This window comes from Lagenorhynchus albirostris, chromosome 2 (assembly GCF_949774975.1).
Source record: "Lagenorhynchus albirostris chromosome 2, mLagAlb1.1, whole genome shotgun sequence".
NCBI classification, from domain to species: Eukaryota; Metazoa; Chordata; class Mammalia; order Artiodactyla; family Delphinidae; genus Lagenorhynchus; species Lagenorhynchus albirostris.
Window position 1 is genome coordinate 55598667 of NC_083096.1, and position 22676 is coordinate 55621342.

Sequence of the window (22676 nt, forward strand, 5' to 3'; positions counted from 1 at the left end):
TTATGTCCCTAAAGCACTTAGTATGGTTAATTCTGTCCCCTTCTTTTTGATCTTTTATCTCTGTAGTGAAAAGTGCAGGCTTTTAAAAGTATACACCAGCCTCTAACCAAGTGGGTTTAGGACTCTCAAGTATAGGAAGCCACATCTAAACTATGTCTAAAATCAATTTTGTTATACAAATTCCAAGCAGATTATCTGGTACCAAAAATTACTTAATGGAACAAAAATTTACTTAATGGAACAGATTCTCCTGTATGCTACCTACCATTTAAGATAAGTGATTTCATAGAACAGGGAACATTTTCCTATGAGATACATAGTTTGACTTCCCGCATTATGGATTGAGATTCTAAAATTCACAGTATATTAAATTGTGTTGTTGGTCATATGAGATACTGAACAAATCTCTCTCTTAACTGGGTGGTGAATTCTAGCTTCCTTAACAGGACTTACTGAGTAGACATGAAAAAAGCAAGCATTAGAAAAGTGTTTTCTTGTTTTTTTTTCCCTAAACTGCTCTGCCTTTGTAACTAAGCTTTGTTTTTAAAACTTCCACTGTTTGAGCTAATGGACCTTTCTTAATTATGTTACTATGGGAGGTATTTATTATACAGATAATGGAGAAGATGTAAGATATTTATTTATCTTATATATGCACACTCTGTGAATATACTGTATATTTCAGGTAATATTTGCCTTCTAAGTTATTGCTGTTCCTTACAATTGAGGGAAAAGATAGTCTGCCTACACAACAAAACTGGCTAGTCTGTACAGATATCTTGCAGGTTTTGATATCACTGTTCCTATCGACAATTACATCCTTTGGAATGTAATTAAGTCGGGTTTGAAAGTACTCAAAATATCCCAACTTTGGCTTGTCCTGAGCAAGAAAACATACTTAATGCAAAGTAAAAAGACTGGCCCTGGGAAAAGCACCACTTAAGAATAAGAGTGAAAACAGACACTAAAAAGCAAAGGAGGCAAAGCAACATAAGACTGATAATTATCAAAGAAGTCATAATGCTTGGCAAACTCCATTGTTTTCAACAGATTCGTATTTAAATGACATCTATTACCAAGACCTCAAATGGTGGTGGATGCAGATGATTCACTGGGCTACCTAAATACGATTTCTTTCACAAGTCCTCTACCCCAGATTCATCAGAATCCCAAATTAACCAGGAAAGCAGCACTCCAAAATCTCAAGAACTCACTATTACTATAAGTGCTCTAAGACAAGGCAGATGTCACCTAAGCAAATATTCTGGAACCTTCTAGATGAAGATTATCTATTACTTGGAGGGTGTAACATATAAAACTTACTAATATCCAACTTAGAAAAAAGGCAACTTTAAGAATAAAATGCCTACTGAAGAGGTGCCATATATGCGGCTAGGTCACTCATCCAAACTTTGTATGTCTTGGTAGAGCTCACAACAAAGTAAGAATCAAATCCACTGTATTGTATCAGCATGGCCTAGAACACTTTGCCCAGATAAATTTACCTCAGAAGTCCATGTATTGTTTCCAAATGGAGAGCAATTATATTCTCCTCTTGCAAGGAATTCTGTTTATTATCATCCTAACATTTTCCATTTTTTCCACATCTGGCATAAATAAGCTATTTGAACAGTAAGAATGAACATTCACAAATCAAATACATAATGGCCCATTACAGATTTAGAAGCATTACAAACTATAACAGAAATTGGAAGGTAGGTCTAAAAAGAACTTTAAATCTTCAGATGTTTCATTATGTTTTAAAACACTGACTTAAAAAAAAAAAAAGGAAGATTTTGGCTTTTTACTATTCCACATGGAACAGAGTGAGTTTACTTGAGGAAATGAAGATTTATAGTAAAGGAAATGGGTAGAGGTTTCTAATCTAGAGAAACAGTACTTTGGATAAGAATCAAACCACTTATTCATAACAGAAATTAAATTTTAATACTAGTGGGAATAACTTCATTCTTGCCATCATCATCATTATGTTAACTTAGAGAAATGGCAAAACACTTATAAAAACATTACTTTTCTTACAGCACTTTAGGTAAACATGGTATTCATTTAACCCTACATTATTATGCATGGGAATTATTTTAAAAAATTACTTTCTTAAATCTGTAATTACCATCCTAAACTTTAATGCAGCTTTAAGGCAAGGACAAATCATAAGGCCTACTCTAAATGCTTTAAAGCAATGGGATTCAAGAAGGAGCACAAATGAGACAAGGATCTAGAAAAAGATGGCAACCTCTTTCAAGAAACTGATGCATATACGGCAGTATGAATTTAAAACCTCAACCAAACTATTATTATAAAGGCAAAATGGCAAGAGTGACAAATTGAGAGGCAGTGGTGTAATTGTTTCAAATCTAATTCTGGACTTGGCAAACTTTTGTTTTCAAGCTTTGCAGGCCATGTGGTCTCTGTCAAAGTACTCAACTTTGCCACTATTGCAGAAAGTAGCCATTAACAATACCAAAACGAATTAGTGTGGATTTATTCCACTATCACTTTCTTTACAGTACAGGTGACCTCAGGATTTGGCCTGGGGGCTGTGGTTTGCTGAACCTTGATCTAATTACTAAATCCTAGAGATATACTTTGCTAAGGGGCATCCTCTCAAATTAAGGGATTTACCTGGTTTAATTGCTAGTTGTCCCTTCTCTAAATCTCAGCAACCAAAATACTGAATGAGTAAGTATACAGATAAGGAGAACATTTGAGGAAGAGAAAAAAACCCCACATCTGTTGCAGCTGAAAAAATAAAAACTTCTAAGATTCCAACTCCTTCCTGATTAAATGCCTTTCCACTATGACTTAGAAGACTTTTATCTTTGTTCAATTTAATTTCCTTTCCATTACCCATTGCTTTCATTTCTTTAAATTAGATCTTCCAGTCAAATAAAATATCATTTTTACCAGTTAAAACAAAATTAGTGTTAAGTAACAGCTAAAACTTTTCAAAAGTTATTTCTTGACTAAAGACTATTCAGCTATTAAGGATGATGTTCACTATTTCACTCTTCCATAAAACCACTTCCAACCAAGGCCTGATTTCAACTATGAAGTTAGTAGGAAAATGGTTTATTTCTATTGTCATGCCATCTTTGGAAAACCCTGTTTCAATGATGTAGAGGGAACTGGAAACATTGAAAAAAAAAACCCAAAAAGTAACAACAAGAAAACTTCCCTTAACTACTATCTCCCTTCTTTTCCAATTTTTATCCTTCAGGAACGAATTTATTTTTACACATTCAAGATTAGATTTGACCCTCTAGTATAACGGATAGCTTGGGGGTAGTTTGCAACTCACATAAAGTAAAATTCAACTCAGTTCAGAGGTAAATATGGTTCTGAGTAAAGAGAGAACAAGTCATTAGAAAGAGCCTTCTGCCTAAGTACAGTATTACTGTTCATGCCAATGCCATATTTTAAACTGGTATCAGAGTTCTGAGAGAGAATAAAAGGTACCTCTTAGAATGAAAGCAGATTAATATATTGTCATCTCTCTTCTTTTGCTGAGAATATTGGGTAGCTCCTTTGCTATTAAGTGCTACTCAATAAATGAAAACAGTCCCAGTGTTTGCTATTTCATGGCATTAAAGTACTTAATGATGATTTAGCTCTCACTGCTAATGCTGTTCCCTTCACAAGGTGACATGTGCAAGTTAAAATTTGGTAATGAGTTTTCAGCATTAGCTAAAGTCCATTTAGTACATCCTTAAGAGAGGTATCCTCTGTGCACACACCTATATAGCTATTCATTAAGGTAGATAGAACACTACTAACTCCTATGACCCTACAGTGATGTTAGCTAAGAACTAGGACAATGTCACAGTGAACCTGGATAAGAATCTTGGATAGTTATTTAGAGTAATATCTCTTCTAACTAAAATGGGGAAACTGCTTTCAGAAACGTAAATTTGTTTAAAAGTTAGGCTGGCTTGAATTTTCATGAATTTCATGGCTCTGCCCTAGGCCAGTTAAGAGGAGAGAACCAGCAAACACGATTGTGCTGATGTGGTCCTAGATGACCGAGAAGCACTCTATTCACAGTACAGATACAGCAAAAACCTATTAGCAGTGAATAAAAAGGGAGGGGGAACCCATCAAACACTCATAGCATTTCCACATCTATCAGACAGTCCCTACTTCATTTAAAATGTTTGTTGCTAACCCTGGATGGAGTACTGACAAATGCTGCAAAGTTTCTCTTTACAGAAATTACTGCACCTCACTTTTACAATTTGGTAATAGTTTAAATAGCTCTATTTTCTCAAATAACATCTAAGAAACTAACAAAGCAATATAGAACTTTCCAGCATAATACTTCTGAAAAGTAGGATGGACTTAACAATTTTTGGTAGGCTTAAAAGCTCCATCTAAAGCAGCATATTCTGTACCTCTCACCTCCCTATTTAGTAATGGCAAAATCTGTCCACTGAAAGCATTGATTACCAGCTGAAATGTTTCCTTAAAGATTTCAGTCTAATTTCAACTCTACTTTTTCTATGCCACAGAGCATAGTTGGTCCCTAAGACGGCCCTAGGCGACAGTTTTCACCCTATCATGCTGTTGCCCATCTAAAGAGGAGAATGCCATAGTCTATGTCTTCTGAAGACAAAATACGGCTTCAACATAATGTTTAAGGGTAGGCTCTAATCAAATGGTAGCATTATTGCATTCCTATTAAAAGATGCATTGTTTTTCCAGAAGAAAAAATAACCGTTCATTAGTGATATGGTGCAGCTGTATATGTATGTACAGGTCTCAGATTGCTTAAGAATTACCCTTTGCATTCTAACTTCCTATCATCAAAGCAACGCCATTCTTTCCTACCCACTTTTTCACATACCCAAGCAGTCTCAGGAAGGGAGCACACTACTAATGTTCTCACAAATGGCTCACCACCAGTTCAGGCATGATCAGCCCCTCTCCCAAATCTCTTTTACAATCATCTATGCCCCTGCACCAAAACAATTTCTTAAACCACTACATATTTAAATACTCTGTAAAAAATTAATGATCAATTAAGAGAAGCTACAGATTTTTCTCTTTTCTATTTGCACTGTAACTTGTAAGCATCTACTTGCCTGCATCCCTTAATAATCCTCCTTCATTCTCTGCACGCAAGACAGGGCATCTAAAGCTCTACATGTTCGGTAAATTCTTTCTGACTCTCAGTGCTGGATTAAGAATCTCAGAAATACCCAGAATTACCAAAAAGGTCCCTTGAAGTTTTAAAAATCTTAGGAATGATTAAGTAACCAAACCTGATCAAAATCAATCCCTTGATCAATTTATTGCAACATGATTGTGCATGATGTTTTCTGGTAAATGCCCTGTAGTGTATTATTAAAAAGCAAAGCTCTTGGAGTCACCAGCAATTTGCTGATGGTTGGTTTACGAATTACTAAGTTTGCAGACGCAAGACATGGATTTAGTGAGGTTCTTCTATTGGACTGAAAATATAAACTATCACATATGTAGAAGGAAATGGAACTGTAGTTGCAGTAAGAAGCATAATATTGAATTTCTACAACCACAATATTGCGAAAAAAGTGTGTTTAAAATGTCATATAAAAGTTATCAAATATGGAGACCTGTGGATTTAAAAATACAATCCAGGCTCATTTCACTGTAAAGTGACATTTTTGATGCATAATATTGCTGTTATGTGAAGCTAGGAGCCGAAGAGGCTGGATGAAACTTTGGTAGTCAGCCTTACGCGTTAACTCATCTGGACTAGAGCCATTTCCTAACACCTTAAGATATATAAGCACTATGGCTTACAAATACCAATCAGGAAGTTGCAGTACGGCTGCCTCTGTGCTGTTCGATAATTGCAGAGCAAAAACACTTCCTTCCCTGCTCCCCCCTTCCTCAACACAACACCCAGGCCCCAAATGCAGAACTACATATTGCAAATACTTTGCTGCTCATTTCACTTCCACGTGCCTAAAGTGCTTCAGGTGATGCTGCCCATTAGAATACTGCTCCAAGATGGCTGCATACATGAAACAATCAGGCGAAGTATCAGACGCCTTGTCAGGGCAAAGATTAATCTAACCTTTCAAAACAAAAAGAACCACTGGGATTCTTTTTTTTTTTTTCCCCCTTCTTGAGATAAGAAACTGCATGTTCTGGCAGGGAAGGAAGAAGAGAAATTCCCCCTCATCATCACCATCATGATTACTTCCTTCTCTCTTGTGGCTGGCTGGTTCAGATGACCAAGGCTCCTGCTTCATTTTTCAGATCTGGGCAATTACAGCCACCAGGGTGATATGGACCAAAGTACAGTGTTCAAACATGACTGGTAGATAAATGATCACTTATCATTGTTTTGTTAAAAAAAATTTTTTTTTTTATAAAGTTAACAAACCAAGGCTGTTGATCCCTGAATTAGAAAGTTGATTTGCTTGATTATTTTCCAAAGTGTGAGGTGGGAAGAAAGAGGGGAAGAGCCTCTAGTGCTTTTGTGTATGTTGCTGATACAACATCTTGCTAACATCTTCTGATCTGGTGTTGTGGTATTTTGTGAATCTAAGTACCAGCCCATGGCCGTGATGCTGGTTACTTACGGCCCAAAGGGGAAGAGAGTCTGCCCCACCTCCTCGCTGTTTCAATCTGGCCCAGTAGTGGACACAGAGCCCTGGGCAGTTTCCCCAGAAGCAACTGTCTCTTCTTGTGAAGGTGACTCTTCCTCGGCTTGTCCCCGAGATGTGACAGTTGTTTCAGGGGAGATGCTATGAGGCCCCTCCAGGGGTATACAGCCAGGGTGGTTTTTGCGGAAGTGCTGATTCAAGATGGCCTGGAAGGGGAAACTTTTGCCACAAACATGACAGTGAAAGGGCTTGTTGCCTGTGTGCTTGCGGATGTGATACTCCAGCTGATCTTTCCGGGTATATTTCTTGCCACACATGCGGCAGACGAATGGTGTAATCCCCATGTGCAGGCGCATGTGGCGGTCCAGGCTCCCCTTCTGGTTGAAAGATTTGGCGCAGTAGATACAGGTGAGACGGGGGTTATACCGGAACCACCGCTCAGATACTTCCTGCTCTCGGAGATACTCCACATAGCCACTTACTCCCATCATTGCTGACTCTTCTACCTGTACCAGGTGAGGACAATAAGAAAGAATATGTATTATTACGTATATAGAGTAAAAGACATCAAATCTATTTTTACCTCTGTTACTTAGCTATATGCTTATTTTTTGTAGCGATCCAAATAGGAAATTAATTACTATGAAAAAGTAAAGATGTTAAGATAGAAATTAAAAAAAAAAACCGAGGCCACTCTATTCCATTACCATAAAAGAACAGGACAGCTGAGTTACTTTCTTGCTGAAAAACTGCATGCTTATTAAACCCCTGCTGAATGTTTAATTTGTGGTGGTACGAGAATCTAAGCCCACTAATACCATCCATTTGGACTCTAATTTGCAATTATAGTCTAGACAATCAGGTAGGTACTTAGGCAATGTTGGCAACTTAGGCAACTTTCTGTGATGATGGAAATACTTGATAATCCACACCACCTAATACAGTTGCCACCAGGCACATGTGGCTATTAAGCATGTGTAATTTGCTAGTGTGACTGAGGAACTGAATTTTTCATTTTAATTGCTTTCAGTTAACTAAAATTTAAATTTAAATAGCCACATGTGACATGGCTAATGGCTACTATATCAGATAGTACAGAATACATTATGGCAAGCACATTATAAATCATATTTATGGCATTATCATTAATACTAAAATTTAACCCAACAGTAACTAGCTTTATAAAAATGTATATAATTTGTAGGTGACAGTATTCCTTTTTACCCCAAAATATTTTAGTACCACACCAACACATTTTCTTCATTCTAAAGACTAATAAAAGTTTAACTGACCTCAGAGAAAATTGGCAAAAGAGCTGGGAAAGGAAACTAGGCTGAGATATGAATTTACTAACTTGGTTATTCCCTCCTATAACCTCTTCACAATTTGATACTCAGTAAGTATTTACTGAGTGACTATTGTCCACCAAATACAATGACAGGTGCCACAGAGAAAGAAGTACAAGACTTGGTTTCTGGGACCTCCCTGCTGGTGCCGTGGATAAGACTCCGTGCTCCCAATGCAGGGGGCCCAGGTTCAATCCCTGGTCAGGGAATTAGATCCAACACACATGCTGCAACTAAGAGTTTGCATGCCACAACTAAGGAGCCAGACTGCTGCAACTAAGGAGCCGCCAAGCCACAGCTAAGGAGCTCTGGAGCCGAAACTAAGACCTGGCACAACCAAAATAAATAAATAAGTAAATAAGTTAAAAAAAAAAGTCACCAAAAAAAAAAAAAAGACTTGGTTTCTGATTTTGCCCTCTGAACAAAAAGATGAAACTTCTGAACAAAAAGCAGACAAAACAAAGTAGGAGAAATACATATTCCTAATGATGTTGCTAATTCACTTTTCAAACTGTTTATAGTAAAGGTAAGCGTCCTTAAAATACACTGCACAGAAGTATTATCATCTAATTTTACATACCTATTATTTGTAGTGGTTTGATTTAAACAGATTATTAAAAGTAAAGAGAGGGCTTCCCTGGTGGCACAGTGGTTAAGAATCCGCCTGCCAATGCAGGGGACACAGGTTGGAGCCTTGGTCCGGGAAGATCCCACATGCCACAGAGCAACTAAGCCTGTGCGCAACTACTGTGCTCTACTACTGTGCTCTAGAGCCCGCGAGCCACAACTACTGAGCCTGCGCTATAGAGCCCACACACCGCAACTATTGAAGCCTGCGCGCCTAGAGCCCGTGCTCACAACAAGAGAAGCCACCGCAATGAGAAGCCCGCGCACCGCAATGAAGAGTAGCCCCCACTTGACGCAGTTAAAGAAAGCCCGCGTGCAGCAACGAAGACCCAATGCAGCCAAAAATAAATAAAGAGAATAATCTGTGAGTTATATTCCTCCAATTTCTCTTAGTTTATAAAGTATCTCCCCACTAAGTTAAATTTCTTGCATTGAAATAAAATTACTCGACATAAAAAAAGCAATTATTATAAAAGTAGCATTAAAACTCTGCTATTGTTACTTAGATTACTAACCCTAAATGCAAAATAAATGCTTTCTTTTTCTGATTTAATTTCTTTTTTTTTTTTTTTTTTTTTTTTTTGCGGTACGCAGGCCTCTCACTGTTGTGGCCTCTCCCGTTGCGGAGCACAGGCTCCGGACGCGCAGGCTCAGCGGCCATGGCTCACGGGCCCAGCCGCTCCGCGGCATGTGGGATCTTCCCGGACCGGGGCACGAACCCGCGTCCCCTGCATCGGCAGGCGGACTCTCAACCACTGCGCCACCAGGGAAGCCCTAATTTCTTTTTTAATGAAGGGAAAATGATACAGTTTAAAACTTTTTATTACGTTTTAGACACAACAGTGTGTTGACTCCTCATCACCCAACAATTATCAACACATGAACAATTTTGTTTTTTCTTTACCCTCACCTACTTCTCTCCTTTTTCATATTATTTTTGAAGAAAATCCCAGACATAATTTCATACATATTCTAGTATGCATTTCTAAGAGACGAGGATTCTTTTTTCTTAATGTAATCGAAATACCACTATCGCACCTAAAAAAACCACAATAATTCCTTAATATCAATTAGCTAAGACCTTAATTTTGTTTTACTTAATCTGAACATGAACAATCTAAATAGTCAAAATATTTAACATATGAAATAAACATGGTTTCCTCCTATCTGAAAGCTGGGAGGGAGAGGGAACAATATATTCCTTTGAATGAATAATTTAAAAATCTTGAATTTATAAATCCTTTGCATTCAAAATTCTATATTAAAATATCACCATTCATAAATTTCTGATTTATTTAGCCTGCTGACTTCTAAAGTTCTTGTGTGCATGGGTGTATATAGCACATATATGTTTTCTATGTATAATGTTTTGAGTAAAAAGCTTATATACACATACACACACACACAAAATACATATATAGGGGCTTCCCTGGTGGTCCAGTGGTTAAGATTCTGCGCTTCCACTGCAGGAGGCATGGGTTCAAGCCCTGGTAAGGGAACTAAGATCCTACGTGATGTGCGGCATGGCCAAAAAAAGAAAAAAACAAAAACAAAAATACACACACACACACAAAAATATATATGAGCATTTTATTTATTTATTTATTTTTTGGCCGCACAGCATGTGGGATCTTAGTTCCCTGACCAGGGATGGAACCTGTGCCCCCTGCATTGGAAGCACAAAGCCTTAACCACTGGACCTCTAGGGAAGTCCCTATATAAGCATTTTAAATATATAGGAGAAAATTCCATACGTGTAGCAGAGATAAAGTACAATGCAAAGAGGAGAATATGTAAAAGTTGACTGGATTAAATGGAGAAAAATGAATCTAATTAGCAAATAATCTTATACCCTTTCTTGAATATCTAAAAATGTGTGTTGTCTCCTTTCACACGTTAGCTAACAATGCTCTTCAGTATTTCCAACAGAATAGAGGTGGTTCTCAGCAGGTTTGGGAAGCAGTATGAGGTCAAGCATTGAATGGTAAGGCTTTAGATGATTTCTGATTTATTTCATATAACATTTCTTTCTGCTCCAATTCCCTGGATAATCAAAACTGAACTCACATAAAGAATGAGGGATTGGGACCTCCCTGGTGGCGCAGTGGTTAAGAATCCACCAGCTAATACAGGGGACATGGGTTCGATTCCTGGTCCGGAAAGATCCTACATGCTGTGGAGCAACTAAGCCCTTGCACCACAACTATTGAGCCTGTGCTCTAGAGCCCGCAAACCACAACTACTGAAGCCCCCACACCACAACTACTGAAGCTCGTGCGCCTAGAGCCTGTGCTCCGCAACGAGAAACCACCGAAATAAGACGCCTGTACACCACAAGAAGAGTAGCCCCCACTCGCCACAGCTAGAGAGAGCCTGCGCGCAGAAACGATGACCCAACACAGCCAAAAAAAAAAAAAATAATAATGAGGGATTATCCCACTAAAAGGTCCTGGGTGACCATGGGCAGAGCATAGAATAACTTCTCTGAGGTTTAGTTTCCCCATCCATAAAATAAAAATGTTAGAATATGTTTTGCCAATTCCACTGGATTCTCATGGGAATCAAATATGATAATAATTCCTTGAGATATCCCTGAATGCCTGATGTTATACTTTACAGAAATTAAGGCTGCTGGAACCTGGGTTCAAACCTGCATCCTACTTACTGTTCGACTTTGAGCAAGTTATTTAACTACTCTGTGCATCAGTTTCTTCATCTGTAAAACGAATATAATTAGCATCTACCTTATAGGTTGCTATGAGCGTTGAATGAAAGTGCTTAATGTAGCTCAATAAATGTTAGCTATTATTAAACATTACAAAAATTCACAATATTATTCATAATCTTGAGGATACCTAGTCCCTAAAAAAAACTGCCTAACTTTAAGGAAAACAATGTCATAGCAGTATTATCCACAAACAGAAAGTGAATGTATTTTAGTTATCTGTCATGAACCATAATCAGAAAACTCACACATTATGATCAATTTCACCTAAAAATTATTGCAATAAAATTGCAATAGGGCTTCCCTGGTGGCGCAGTGGTTGAGAGTCCGCCTGCCGATGCAGGGGACACGGGTTCGTGCCCCGGTCCAGGAAGATCCCACATGCTGCAGAGCGGCTGGGCCCGTGAGCCATGGCCGCTGAGCCTGCGCGTCTGGAGCCTGTGCTCCGCAACGGGAGAGGCCACAACAGTGAGAGGCGTGCATAGCGCAACAAAAAATAAAATAAAATAAAATAAATTGCAATAAAAGAGCAAATAAATGAGCATAAAATGTAGATTAGGTCCTTGTCAAAGGTAACAATGTATCTTTGGTAGTTTTATTCCTTTATACTCTAAAAGAAGCAAGGACAAAAATGGCTGCCTCCTGGTTCTCTTCGTCAGGAAGAAGTGGATCATTTCACTTCTCCCAGTTGGCAATTCCCTACTAGATTGTAAACTCTGTAAGCACAGGGATAATTCTATATTGCCTAATATGCCAGGACTTGACAGTGCCTGATATGTAGCTGGTGTTCAAAAACTATTTTTTAAATGAATTATTCCATACAATGAGTAAATTCCATATAAATGAATGCTTCCCGTATTTTCTAAAACAAATACCAGTCTAGATTCTTGACATGGCCTTCACTGCTGTCCACAATCCTAATCTTCAGTTACTAATCAGAGACTAAAAGAACTGAAGGGACTTATCTGATTGGTGCATTAATTTTATTTAAATATCTCCCAAACTGAGGACTTCACAGGGAACTAAATAACTCCTTATTTAGTAGTTGTCTCTTTATTGGGCACCTATTCAGTAATCTTAGCTACTCAAAACTACTTAGAGCTAAAACAACTCCCATTTAGTGGGCACCTGATAAGACAATGTCAGATACTAAGATTAGAAAATGTGGGCTCTGCTCTCAAGGAGATTTCAATCTAGAAGGAGACAAATTAATGTAAATAAGAAAAGAATAATTTATATGAGTCAGTAGAGAATTAGGAAAAAATTATATGGTACCATGTATAAATGCTACAGTGGTTTAAGAAGGGGAGATCAAAGAGGACTAGGCTAGTTAGGACAGAAGGAACTAGGAGTTAGGCCTTGCGTGGACTCAGACACCTGGGAAGAACAGAGTATTCCAGACTCAAGGTGCAGAGACAGAAGTCTGATGGAGTTCCGAGGTACAAAGTCTGCCTGTTTGGGACAGTTAATGCTGATGAACGGTGAGAAAAGCTGGGTTAGAAAGATTATAAATTACTTGGAAAATTAGACCAAGTATTTTAACCTTCGTGTGGTAGAAAAAGGAAAAAGCCAAGAATATTTCGAATAAAGGAGTGACCTTAAGTATTCTGTTCCAGTTAAATCACCCTTATAATCAAGAAGCTCTTCAAGCCTACCAAAATTTGTTTTTACTACAATGTAAGTCCATGTCATCTTTTGGTTCTATGTGGTGGGAAAAAAATAACTGGTGAGTAGACTCGTCATAATAAACTTTCCATGTTAAGACAGCGGTCCCCAACCTTTTTGGCACCAGGGACCGTTTCATGGAAGACAATTTTTCCACTGACAATGGGGAGCCGCTACTGGTCCGAGGCCTGGGGGTTGGGGACCCCTGTGTTAAGGCATATATTAACTCATCTCTTAATAGCAATTGCAGACAATACCACTTATCTCCTATTTCTTTACAGCCTGTACCTTCTGCTTCAGTCAGGTAAACAACCTTGTAGAATTCCAATTTTTGTCCCTATCCTAACTATATGTGGAATAAGTCATCTCTTTCTAACTACTTTAAAAACCACACTTAAACTCCCCTGAGTAACACTTTTCTTAAGTGGATATTGATTCCTGTAACTGCCTTTTAAGCACTCCTACTCCCACAACACAGTTACTTAAGTCTATATAGCCTTATCTATATGTGCTTTGTGTATTTGTTAGTCTGTCTTATGCCCACATTAAGTTGTAAGGTCTGTCTCATTGCTGTATTTATTTTCACAATAGTTACCGTCACATAGGTCACAGAGTCATCACATTTTATTTGAGAGATGAAGAGAAGAAGGGCCCTAATAATATGAGTAAACTTACTTTTCCTCCAAGCTCCTAACACTTTCTCTCACACCTTATTAAAACTAAAAAATTCTCCTATAATGGTTGCAGTTCCTTTTCTGATACCAAACAGCATGATAATATACAAGTAAATACAGTTTATAACAATGTCTTAACTGCTGTTACTATACTATATACACAATAAACATCTAGTGGTTTAGATAAAAATTAAACAAGATACTATCAGTATAGTGCAGAAGATAAAAAATTAGCTACGCAATCTTAATCCACCAGTGTTTCCTTTTAAAGGGCCACAGTGTTTACAATTTATTGTGTTCTACTTGGTGAGTTCACCAACTTTTTAAAAATCAATCTTCAATGATAAACACCTGTGAGAAAAAACCAAAAATATCAACCAACTACATACTTATACTACTTGCTAAAAAGAGTTGCAAATAAAATAGAAGACATCATTCCTATCCTTTCTAGAACATTTTAGTCTAACAGGACATTTAGGAAGAAAATAAATGAAAGGATACAAGCATACTAAAAAGCAAACAGGACACAAAAATGCATAAGCAATTCATTTACAAATCTACAATACTATATAAACTAATAATTATGTAGTCTTATATCCACACATGTACAAAATCAAACTCTCTCCATCCCAGGTCCTACATTAGCTGCATGTAGTTTTCAGAGGTTATTTTTATTACTCTTAGGACTATAGACTGGCTCCTATAATCAGGAAAGAGTTTCACAATCTTATCCTTTTCTACTTCCCCAAATCTGCTGACACCAAAAGTGTATTTCCTGCATGCTCACAAGCAAGAATAAAGAGAAAAGTAATCATATACAGTATTTATTAAACAAGGCCAATGTTACCTCTCCTACATCTTTCCTTTCTTATTCATTATACTATGTTCACACACAGTGGCAATTTCTTCAACCACTGCAGCAGTTCTAAATCCACAACTACATACCTGGGAGCTGGGTTGCTTAGGCTCATCCATTCTCCCAGGAGACTCACTTCTGGCTCTGTGTCTCTCCGTCAAGGGAACAACACTGCCGGAGGGGCTAAATCTGTTGGAAGAAGAGCACAAAGGGGACTAATACAAAAGTAGTGTCAAAAGTAGTGTCAAAATGGTGATGTCTGCCTCCTTTATCCCATAGTCTAGGAAGGCGGAACAAACTGAACAACAGATTTCTAAGAAGTCCTTTCATGGAGCCAATACAGAATCATACATGAAATAAGAAAAGCTTGCCTTAGTAAATTTAAGAAATACAAAATGATGCAGCCAATATGACCTGGTGAATCTAAGGCTAAATATAAACTTCTATCCTTATATAAGTACCAGAAGACCAAAAAAGAAAAAATTAAAACTGGGTCTGTAATTTTGTTTCTTCTATATAACTTTTAGGTTCTTGGTTGATCCTTTCCCCAAGCCCCATGATAATTTTTTATATATTTCAGACTGTTGACGTAGATCATGAAGATCAAAAATCTTTGCATTTAAGCTATTATTTCTGATACAGTTCTAAGATGGGGGGACAACAGTGCTAACATAGGGTGACAATAAGTATTATGCTCAAGAATATTTTAACTATTAAGGACACAAGAAGGAAAATACTCTAATCAAGACCAACTTAAATGGATACAGTATATACTCTCTGAATTTCTGTGACACACTTGTCTCTCAAGACCAGATGCGAACCAAAATCATAGCTTATTTAGTTATCACTGTTCATACAATTTTAAATTTTTAAGAAAGGAAAAGAATATTACCCATCTTAGTTGGTAATATTTCTTTCAATTGAGCCTTTCTTCCAATTTACTTAGATTAAAATTATTGTTATTTCCCCCCAAAGAAATGTTCTAACGACTGCAATGCATTAGAAAGCGAAAAATGGGGCATGGGGCATAGGGCAAAGTAGCACTGGTGAAAAAAAGAAACTGTCAGGTTTGTGGTAGCAGCTGTCCTCAATGACAAAACAGAAAAAATATCATCAAATGACAAGTGAAAAAAAAGGAATGAAAAACACCCAAAAGGCTTTTCTTTAGAATTACTGTGATTACACTAAAAAGAACAATCACTGCTGGTACCATATTTCGTCTAATTTGGTAGATGGGGGCAAAGAAAAGTAAACAGTGCTACAAAGGAATGCGAAACTTCCAGAGGCCACCTACCTGTGTGAGAACATACCAAGGAAGGGCAATGCTGTCAGATTCCCAGCTGATGACCAGCTCTCTTCCTGGAATTCCGAAGAAACCCTGGCAATTACTGATCCTAGTGTGACTGCAGATGCTATTCTGATTCATGAAGTGTCTAATTTTACCATAATTCTTACAACACTGTGAATACTTCAGGACTAGGAGCTTCCTGCTTTAAAAAAATTAGACTGCAAGTCTTTTGGCACACTTCCAGTTTCCCCAACACAAACTCTGACTAAGAACATCAAGTAAGGAAGATACTCTTTGTATCACACAGAGGACCTGCTTTAATTATGTCTGCACAACAGCCATTAGATGGGCAAACAAAACTTACCTGTCAATTTCACTGCTTGTTGGCCTAGCCACCTTGGCTCCTGAAGATCCTAACATGTAATTTTCCTGTCCTACAGAACCATGGCCTGTGGTGTCAATCACCATGGCTGTGACTTCCTCTGCACTACTCCCATCTTCTCCAGAAGGCTGGTTCTCAGGCCCAAGCCACTCTTCTAGATTTTCAGTTTTGATGTGTACTGCTCCAAGAACTCTAACTTCATCATCACTCCGGGCCCCTCGGTCTGCTACTCCTGTCTCCACGTACCACTGTCCTGCTCGGTTGATCCGAAGAATGGGCTCCCGGCTCTCTACATCAGAACTCTGTTCAATTATCTGAGGGCTGGTGGACTCCTCAGGAGGACTGAGCTCCCTGATATCCAGCACAGCACTAACCTGACCTCGCCGGTTTCCCTTTGGGGTATTATGTCGGGGGCTAAGGGAGCGGTTCAGATTTGGTGTAACTCTGTGAGACTCTGGAGGTCCCTCTGGGTGCTTTGTCCTTGTTTGACTTAATTCAGCTTCAACCTCAGCCACATTGATTTTGAAATGAATGCCCTCCAGGATCTGTGTACATTTGTCTATAATATGCTGCATCTGCAGAAAACTGGCAGCTGTCAGGTAGCTGATGATATCTGCCAGTTGCAGGCATATCCGCCCCGTATAACAGAAAGAAAGGAGCTGTTCAAAAACAGTAGGGTTCTTTATGACTGAAATGGAGACAGTACTCATCTCATTCAAGGACATATGATCTCGGAAATAGGGGGAGCTGGCAGCCAGTACCACTTTGTGAGCCCGAAAAGCTTGTCCTTGCACGTTGACCACGATGTCACAGAGACGGCCCTGCATGCGCAGCTGGTTTAGATGGCTCAGGACAGAGTTGCTGAAGTCAGGGATCTCCAGTTGTATGTTCCCACTCTTCTCCATGGTCGTGCCTGAGGGTGTAGGCAGGCATTCAACCCTGCTGAAAGAGGAAAGGAACTGTCCTTAGTAATTATAACCAGTCCCCTCAGGCTTTCCAATTCACACCTATTTAAAAATATTATCTGGTAAAATTTCAAAATCTCCAAATAAATAGAGATACTTTCCTTATGTTTAAACATGGAAAAGAAATACCAACAGGTTTAGTAGTTTAGGTTTCACAGCAAGGCACCATTAAAACCAAAAAGTGATTGTTAGACTTCTAAAAATTCAAGGTATGCCCACATTTTCCTTATTAACAAGCTATATAACATCAAAACTGAAGTTCAACAGAATAGAGGGGGTAAAAAAAAGCAGTGTGACAATTTTTATTTACTAAGTGTTAATCATAAGGTATTTGCACACAATATAAAATGCGGTGACAAGTTTTCTTTGGAGAAGGAAAGAAGCTTTTAGAATAAATGTAATTATACACAGGTGGGCTGATTAGATACCCTTAATATTTTACTACTTGATGCATGAGTTATGTTCATTATTTTATAAAGTGACTAATATCCCTCCTGAATATGTCATTATTTCTAAGCTGAAGGGTCAGAGCTCCCCACAGAAAGGCTTTGGGTTTAGGACTTGGAGGTAAACTCTAGGTTATGAGAAACTCCAAGTTGTGTCAGGACTCAAATGCAGAGAACTTGAAGAAGTTCACTCTCAGGATTAGGTAAAGGTAGATAAGTCTGCCTCTATCTAAATTCAAAGTTGGAAATTTCAGGGTGGTAATGATAATTTGATTCTGAAATTTAGTTCCCCAAAGCTGGTGAAAAACAGAGCATTTACCAAGTATGGCCAGTAGTTTTACATTAAAAGATTTTTGAAAAGTTGCTGAAACACTAAGCCTGTAACTGCATCCAACAGTCTTCATTGGTTGAGAGTAGTCTGTATAAATCCCATTAGAAAGACACTGACTTGAGCATACACAGTTACCTAAGACCTGAAACTTCAGGAACTTATCTGGACAAGCTCACAGTATTGCCCTGCATTTACCACACACTTATCAGTAAATAGGGAAGTGTATACACTGCTTTCAAGAACCAACTTTAGCCAATCTGACCTTTTTCCAAAGCGTTTTTGTTTGTTTTGAAACTTTTAATCCAATAAGAGCCTCTGTCGATGCCATCATGAATTCAGATGTTTATTTTGGAGCCTACACCAGCGCCTTTTTTGTTTGCTCTTCCCGGCAATTCCCCAGTGAGGAGGAAGCCCCTGGAGTAAGGTCTTTCTCTACCGTCGGCACTGGAGGGGTGAGAGCTGTAAGAGGGAGAATCGGGAACTGCATGGGGTTGGCCACTCCGGTACTTGAGTGGCTTTCGTCCGCGTTAGGAAGCATGGGGAACGGGGAAAAAGCAGAGGGGCGAAATGTCACCGAGGAGCGGGGGCGGAGAGGGCAGCAAGGCGTGCGGCCGGGAAGCGAGCAATCAGGTGAGGGTAGAGGACAGGGAAGGGGGCGGCGCCCCGGGACCCTGTCCAGGCGGTAGGCGTAAGCGGGCGGGGAGCTGCCTAGAGGTGGGTGTGTGTATCTGGGTGTGTCCGGGCTGCCGTTGGGGAGGGGGCTGACCATCCCGGGGTCCTGAGGGAGGGGCCCACGAGGGGGCGGGTCCGGCAGCTCAGCCCGGCCCGGGGCCAAGCGGGTGGAAGGTCTCCGGGTGCCTTGAGGCGGGGTGGAGGGAGATGGCTGAGCGCCCCAGGAGCAGGCTGCGGCGGAGACCGGGCGAGGCGGCCCCAGTGCAGGGCAGCGGGACTGCTGTGCGGGGCCCGAGCCCAGTCAAGGAGCAGCACCTACCTCCGGGGGTGGAAATGGGCCGGAATGGGCCGGAACACCGTCCCGGAAGTGAAACCCCCCACCCCCTCCCCGGGAGCGGGCGACGTGCCGGAAGGAAATCGCTCACCCTTACACCGCCCCCCTTCCCCCTCCCCAGCGCTTTCCGTCCCTCGCGCCCCCTCCCCTCTCTTCCCCTCCTCCTCAGTCCGTAGGAGGGTGGGGAGCCCTGCATCACGTGGGTGGTCGTGTCCCCGCCCCGGGGCGCGGCCAGGGGGCGGGGCCTAGGGGGCGGGCTTAGAGGACTGGACGGAGGTGCTGCTGAAGGAGGAAGAGAATGAGAGGGGGAGGAGTTGAAGCCGACGCTGGCGGAGAGTCTGCGTCATGACGTCATGGAATAGAATCCTTATATACAGGCGCCTGGACGCCATCTCGGTCTTTAGAAGGTACGAGACGGGTCGCGGTATGTGTGTCTTTTGTGTGCTGTTAAGTAAGTTCTTAGCCTGAGAGGCCTCCAGCTCTTGGCAGTTACGATCTTTTTAAGACGGCTGGCATTTCTAGGCCAGTCGCAGGCCTTCGCACGGTTCACAAGATGAAGATGGTGGAGGATTGCGAGTTGGGTGCGGGCGCGACCTAATTATACTCCTCGGGTTGTTGGGCCGAACTGCGGAAAAACGCGGGCTCGCGGGCTCTGCCTCTGATGAAGCCTGTGTTGGTAGGGACATCTGAGACTGTTGATGAATGCCAACGGCTCTGATGGCGGCGCGTGCCGAGTCACCGAGTGGGTCTTTGTTAAAGACTTCGGCCCGAGTCTCCTTCAGCCACTTGCTCTCAGGAAGGCCACGTGGTTCTCTAAAGGCTGCATTCCGCACTGCACCATTATTTCCGTCAGTGGTTCTTAATCTTAATTATGTGGAATGCTCTCGCGCAATTATGGGTGGTGGAAACGACTTGCTTACATGGTATGGAAACGACGTAAGGTTTAAACTTAGGTTTAAAACAAAATTAATTTTTTAAATACCTAATCTTTCCTAGGAACGGTGCCAGGCATGAATGCAATGTGGCTTTTGATGGCTTCTGGTGGACGGGTAAGTAACGGCTAACTACAGTGGGAAGAATGAAATCTGCTTAGATGTGGTCTTTATGCTAAGCCTGTGATGTTTTAAGAGTAGTGGGCAGAAGGGATTTCTGAAAAATTCTATTCTGAGGCTTAACTGCTTAACGACATTAGCGATTAACTTAGCAGCACAGCATGTTTTATTGGATTATTCTTTGTCTATTTTCTAGTTGTGTACCAAAGGGATGAGAACCGCTGCTGGGGTGAGTTACTGAGATTCCCTGAAAAAGGGAAGTTAGATTGAAAGTCCAGTGAATGTGCCACAATGATGACAGTTTATTTGCTACTCTTGACTGTGAGGGTGACGAGAATTATTACCACCATTATGCTAACTGAGGCACACAAAATGGTGGTTTAGAAAACATAGAGATTGCACCCAAGTTTATATGAAACTGTTTTCTTCCCAGGTCTTAAAGCACAAGCTTAATGCTGTATCCATGGGCAAACAGGTGAGAAACCTTTTTTATAGTCCATGTTTATCTAGTACTTTGAATTCTTTTCTTTTTATAAGGGGTTACAAATTGCCAAGTCAATGTTGGTGCTTATATTAGGGTTTTCCTCACCTTTTTTTCAAACTTAAATTGTTGCACTCTAGTTTTATATTTAGTATGAGGGGGAATCTGAAGAAACAGACACTATGATGGTTGCATAGTTCAACAGACTGAATCATGAAAAAGATAATACCATTTGTTTGTTGTATTTGAGTTAGTAAAACTTTTGCTGATAGTGTAAGTAAAATACCACTACTAACTAGTTTTTCTTTTTGTAGGCACTATGCAGGAAGTTAAGCATTATGTAGGCACTAAGCTGAAAGTTCAAGGGGTAAGTAAAATTGTAACTGAACTAAACATTGGTGACAGGGCAAGCATGACAAAGAATGCCACTAATGGCTTTTTAGGGTTGCCTTCTAATGCACAGGAAGCAGTCTTCCCATAAAGTGCTTGAACAGTGTGCTGAATACATTAAATAAAAGCCAGATCCTTGTACTGTCTTAATTTGTGAGAGCAGCCTGTGTGATGATAAGCAAATACTGACTGAACATGAAGGTCTTAATTAGCTCTATCTGATTTCAGGCACTTTTTAGATTTGTGGGGAGAAAATTGATTTGGCTGTTATAAAACCACTCTCATTTCTTAGGTGGACTTGAATCCTTGACCTGTCTGGGCCAACTTTTTGGTAAGCATTAATGTTAAAAACAATTTAGTAACCTCAACTGTTAACTGAGAATGCTGATAAAGTGGAATGCTTAACTACCAAGCTAATTTCCTATGTCTGGTTTGCAAGTGCATGTTGAGCATGCTCTGAACAGGGTTTTTGTAATGATGTTGAGCAAATGTCTGACCTGAAATGAGCATGTAGACAAATCTAACACTGAAGAACCCTGTGACAAATGTGAGAAGAATTTAACAATAAGATTGACATTTTAATGAAAGGTGTATCATTTCTCTCATAGATCCTGGGTACACGTTTTTATCTATGGATGGCTTGCTTGGGGTAAGACATGAAAACAGTTCTTTGGCTCCTGGCATTTCGGTTTATATTCCGAAAATGTGCTGGTCTTAGTAGTTGTTGACCTATGTTAGTGTTTTCTGGTGTTGGACCGTTGAGAAATAAACAGGCTTTAGTGTTAAGCTGTCGTGAAGTGTGTTTAAAGAAATACTTCTTTGCAGGTGCAAATTTTGGAGATCTTTTATATAAAGGTATGTATGTTTTATCAGTCTTATCTAGTTACTGAGCAAGATGCTGTTAGTGATGATTTTTTAAAAATTAAACAGATGGGAATCTCTCTGACAAAGAATGAAGATTTTTAAATACTGAAACGGTATCTGGAAAATTTTTGAAATCTACCTATTAACTACCTATTCAGTTTGATTAAATTTCATTAAATTTTTGCAGGTGACAAGAGAGGTACTGGCTACAACGCAGGGAGCAAGACCTTTTAAGCAAAGGTATAGAAGTCTCAAGTTTGGTTTCTGTGTTTTGTGGTATAAAGCCGATACAATGATGATAACATAGTTCAGCAGACTAACAGTGATGAGCAAATACTGTCTTTCGCTCCTATCTGATGTATCTGGCTGCAACAATTCTGTTTATATACCCATGAAAGTGGAAACCAGCCACTGTCTCACAGAAATATTCAGGGATTTGGATAAGTGTAACGGCGCATGCAGATGTTCTGTACTGTTAATTTCAGGATTAGGAATTTACATTCTGGATAAGAACAGGCTAATGTGAGGAAATTTTTATGGCATATACTATAGATTACACCAGAATGAATAAATTTAGCGGGTTCTTTTTGATAGTCATTTCTCAGAGCAGTTTTAGATTCATAGCAAAATTGAACAGTAGGTTCCCATATAGCATCCTCCCCATCATCATCTACCACCAGAGTGGGACTTAAAATTTTGAACCTATGTTGACACATTTTTTCACCCAGAGTCCAGTAGTACGTTGGGGTTCACTCATGGTGTTGTACATTCTCTTGGTTTGGACAAATGTATTGTGACAAAGATCTACCTTGCACAGAATAGGTTCACTGCCCTAGAATTCTTTGAAAAATTTAAAAATCGGCTACAAAAAATGGGAGAAAGGGCAAATTTTAAACAAGGCTTTTATTTTTCATTTTCAAACAGGCACATGTGTTACCCTGAAGATTTCAAGGTCAGTCAGTCTATG

General features: G+C 39.7%; 2 protein-coding genes and 8 non-coding genes across 14 annotated transcripts in view; 9 read left to right on the top strand and 1 right to left on the bottom strand.

Moving 5' to 3' along the window:
• SERPINC1 (serpin family C member 1) overlaps positions 1-22676 on the top strand; it is a 45816-nt gene that overhangs the window by 22534 nt on the left and 606 nt on the right. The window contains exons 1-8 of one of the 5 annotated variants that reach the window (XR_009537417.1): positions 19336-19373; positions 19919-19971; positions 20171-20203; positions 20408-21176; positions 21454-21494; positions 21671-21700; positions 21897-21949; positions 22634-22661. The gene's annotated coding sequence lies outside the window, so the exon portion shown is untranslated. The other 4 variants (XR_009537415.1, XR_009537414.1, XR_009537411.1 and 1 more) reach the window with 4 other exon arrangements.
• Positions 6272-18346, bottom strand: ZBTB37 (zinc finger and BTB domain containing 37). The gene is made up of 4 exons (XM_060133029.1): positions 18179-18346; positions 16157-17113; positions 14594-14693; positions 6272-7117 (listed from the first exon to the last, which is right to left on the bottom strand). Exons 2-4 carry the CDS (start codon positions 17077-17079, stop codon positions 6629-6631), a joined length of 1512 nt encoding a protein of 503 aa, XP_059989012.1. The 5' UTR covers positions 17080-17113; positions 18179-18346; the 3' UTR covers positions 6272-6628.
• Positions 19570-19649, top strand: LOC132516583 (small nucleolar RNA SNORD74). The gene has a single exon (XR_009539407.1). It is a non-coding gene; the product is annotated as a small nucleolar RNA SNORD74 (small nucleolar RNA).
• Positions 20033-20094, top strand: LOC132516620 (small nucleolar RNA SNORD75). Its single transcript, XR_009539438.1, has one exon. It is a non-coding gene; the product is annotated as a small nucleolar RNA SNORD75 (small nucleolar RNA).
• LOC132516553 (small nucleolar RNA SNORD24) lies at positions 20259-20340 on the top strand. The gene has a single exon (XR_009539379.1). It is a non-coding gene; the product is annotated as a small nucleolar RNA SNORD24 (small nucleolar RNA).
• Positions 20633-20702, top strand: LOC132516615 (small nucleolar RNA SNORD77). The gene has a single exon (XR_009539434.1). It is a non-coding gene; the product is annotated as a small nucleolar RNA SNORD77 (small nucleolar RNA).
• On the top strand, positions 21009-21069 carry LOC132516585 (small nucleolar RNA SNORD44). The gene has a single exon (XR_009539408.1). It is a non-coding gene; the product is annotated as a small nucleolar RNA SNORD44 (small nucleolar RNA).
• LOC132516616 (small nucleolar RNA SNORD78) lies at positions 21315-21379 on the top strand. The gene has a single exon (XR_009539435.1). It is a non-coding gene; the product is annotated as a small nucleolar RNA SNORD78 (small nucleolar RNA).
• Positions 21742-21825, top strand: LOC132516558 (small nucleolar RNA SNORD79). The gene has a single exon (XR_009539384.1). It is a non-coding gene; the product is annotated as a small nucleolar RNA SNORD79 (small nucleolar RNA).
• Positions 21994-22074, top strand: LOC132516586 (small nucleolar RNA snR60/Z15/Z230/Z193/J17). The gene has a single exon (XR_009539409.1). It is a non-coding gene; the product is annotated as a small nucleolar RNA snR60/Z15/Z230/Z193/J17 (small nucleolar RNA).

Bases quoted from the DNA above. Each gene is read 5' to 3' on its own strand.
- ZBTB37 (XM_060133029.1), bottom strand. From the start codon at position 17,079: ATGGAGAAGAGTGGGAACATACAACTGGAGATCCCTGACTTCAGCAAC. The intron at 14,694-16,156 runs GTAAGTTTTGTT...TTCTTCCAACAG, and splicing joins ACAAGCAGTGAAATTGACAG to ATTTAGCCCCTCCGGCAGTG. The intron at 7,118-14,593 runs GTATGTAGTTGT...CACCTGGTACAG, and splicing joins CTAAGCAACCCAGCTCCCAG to GTAGAAGAGTCAGCAATGAT.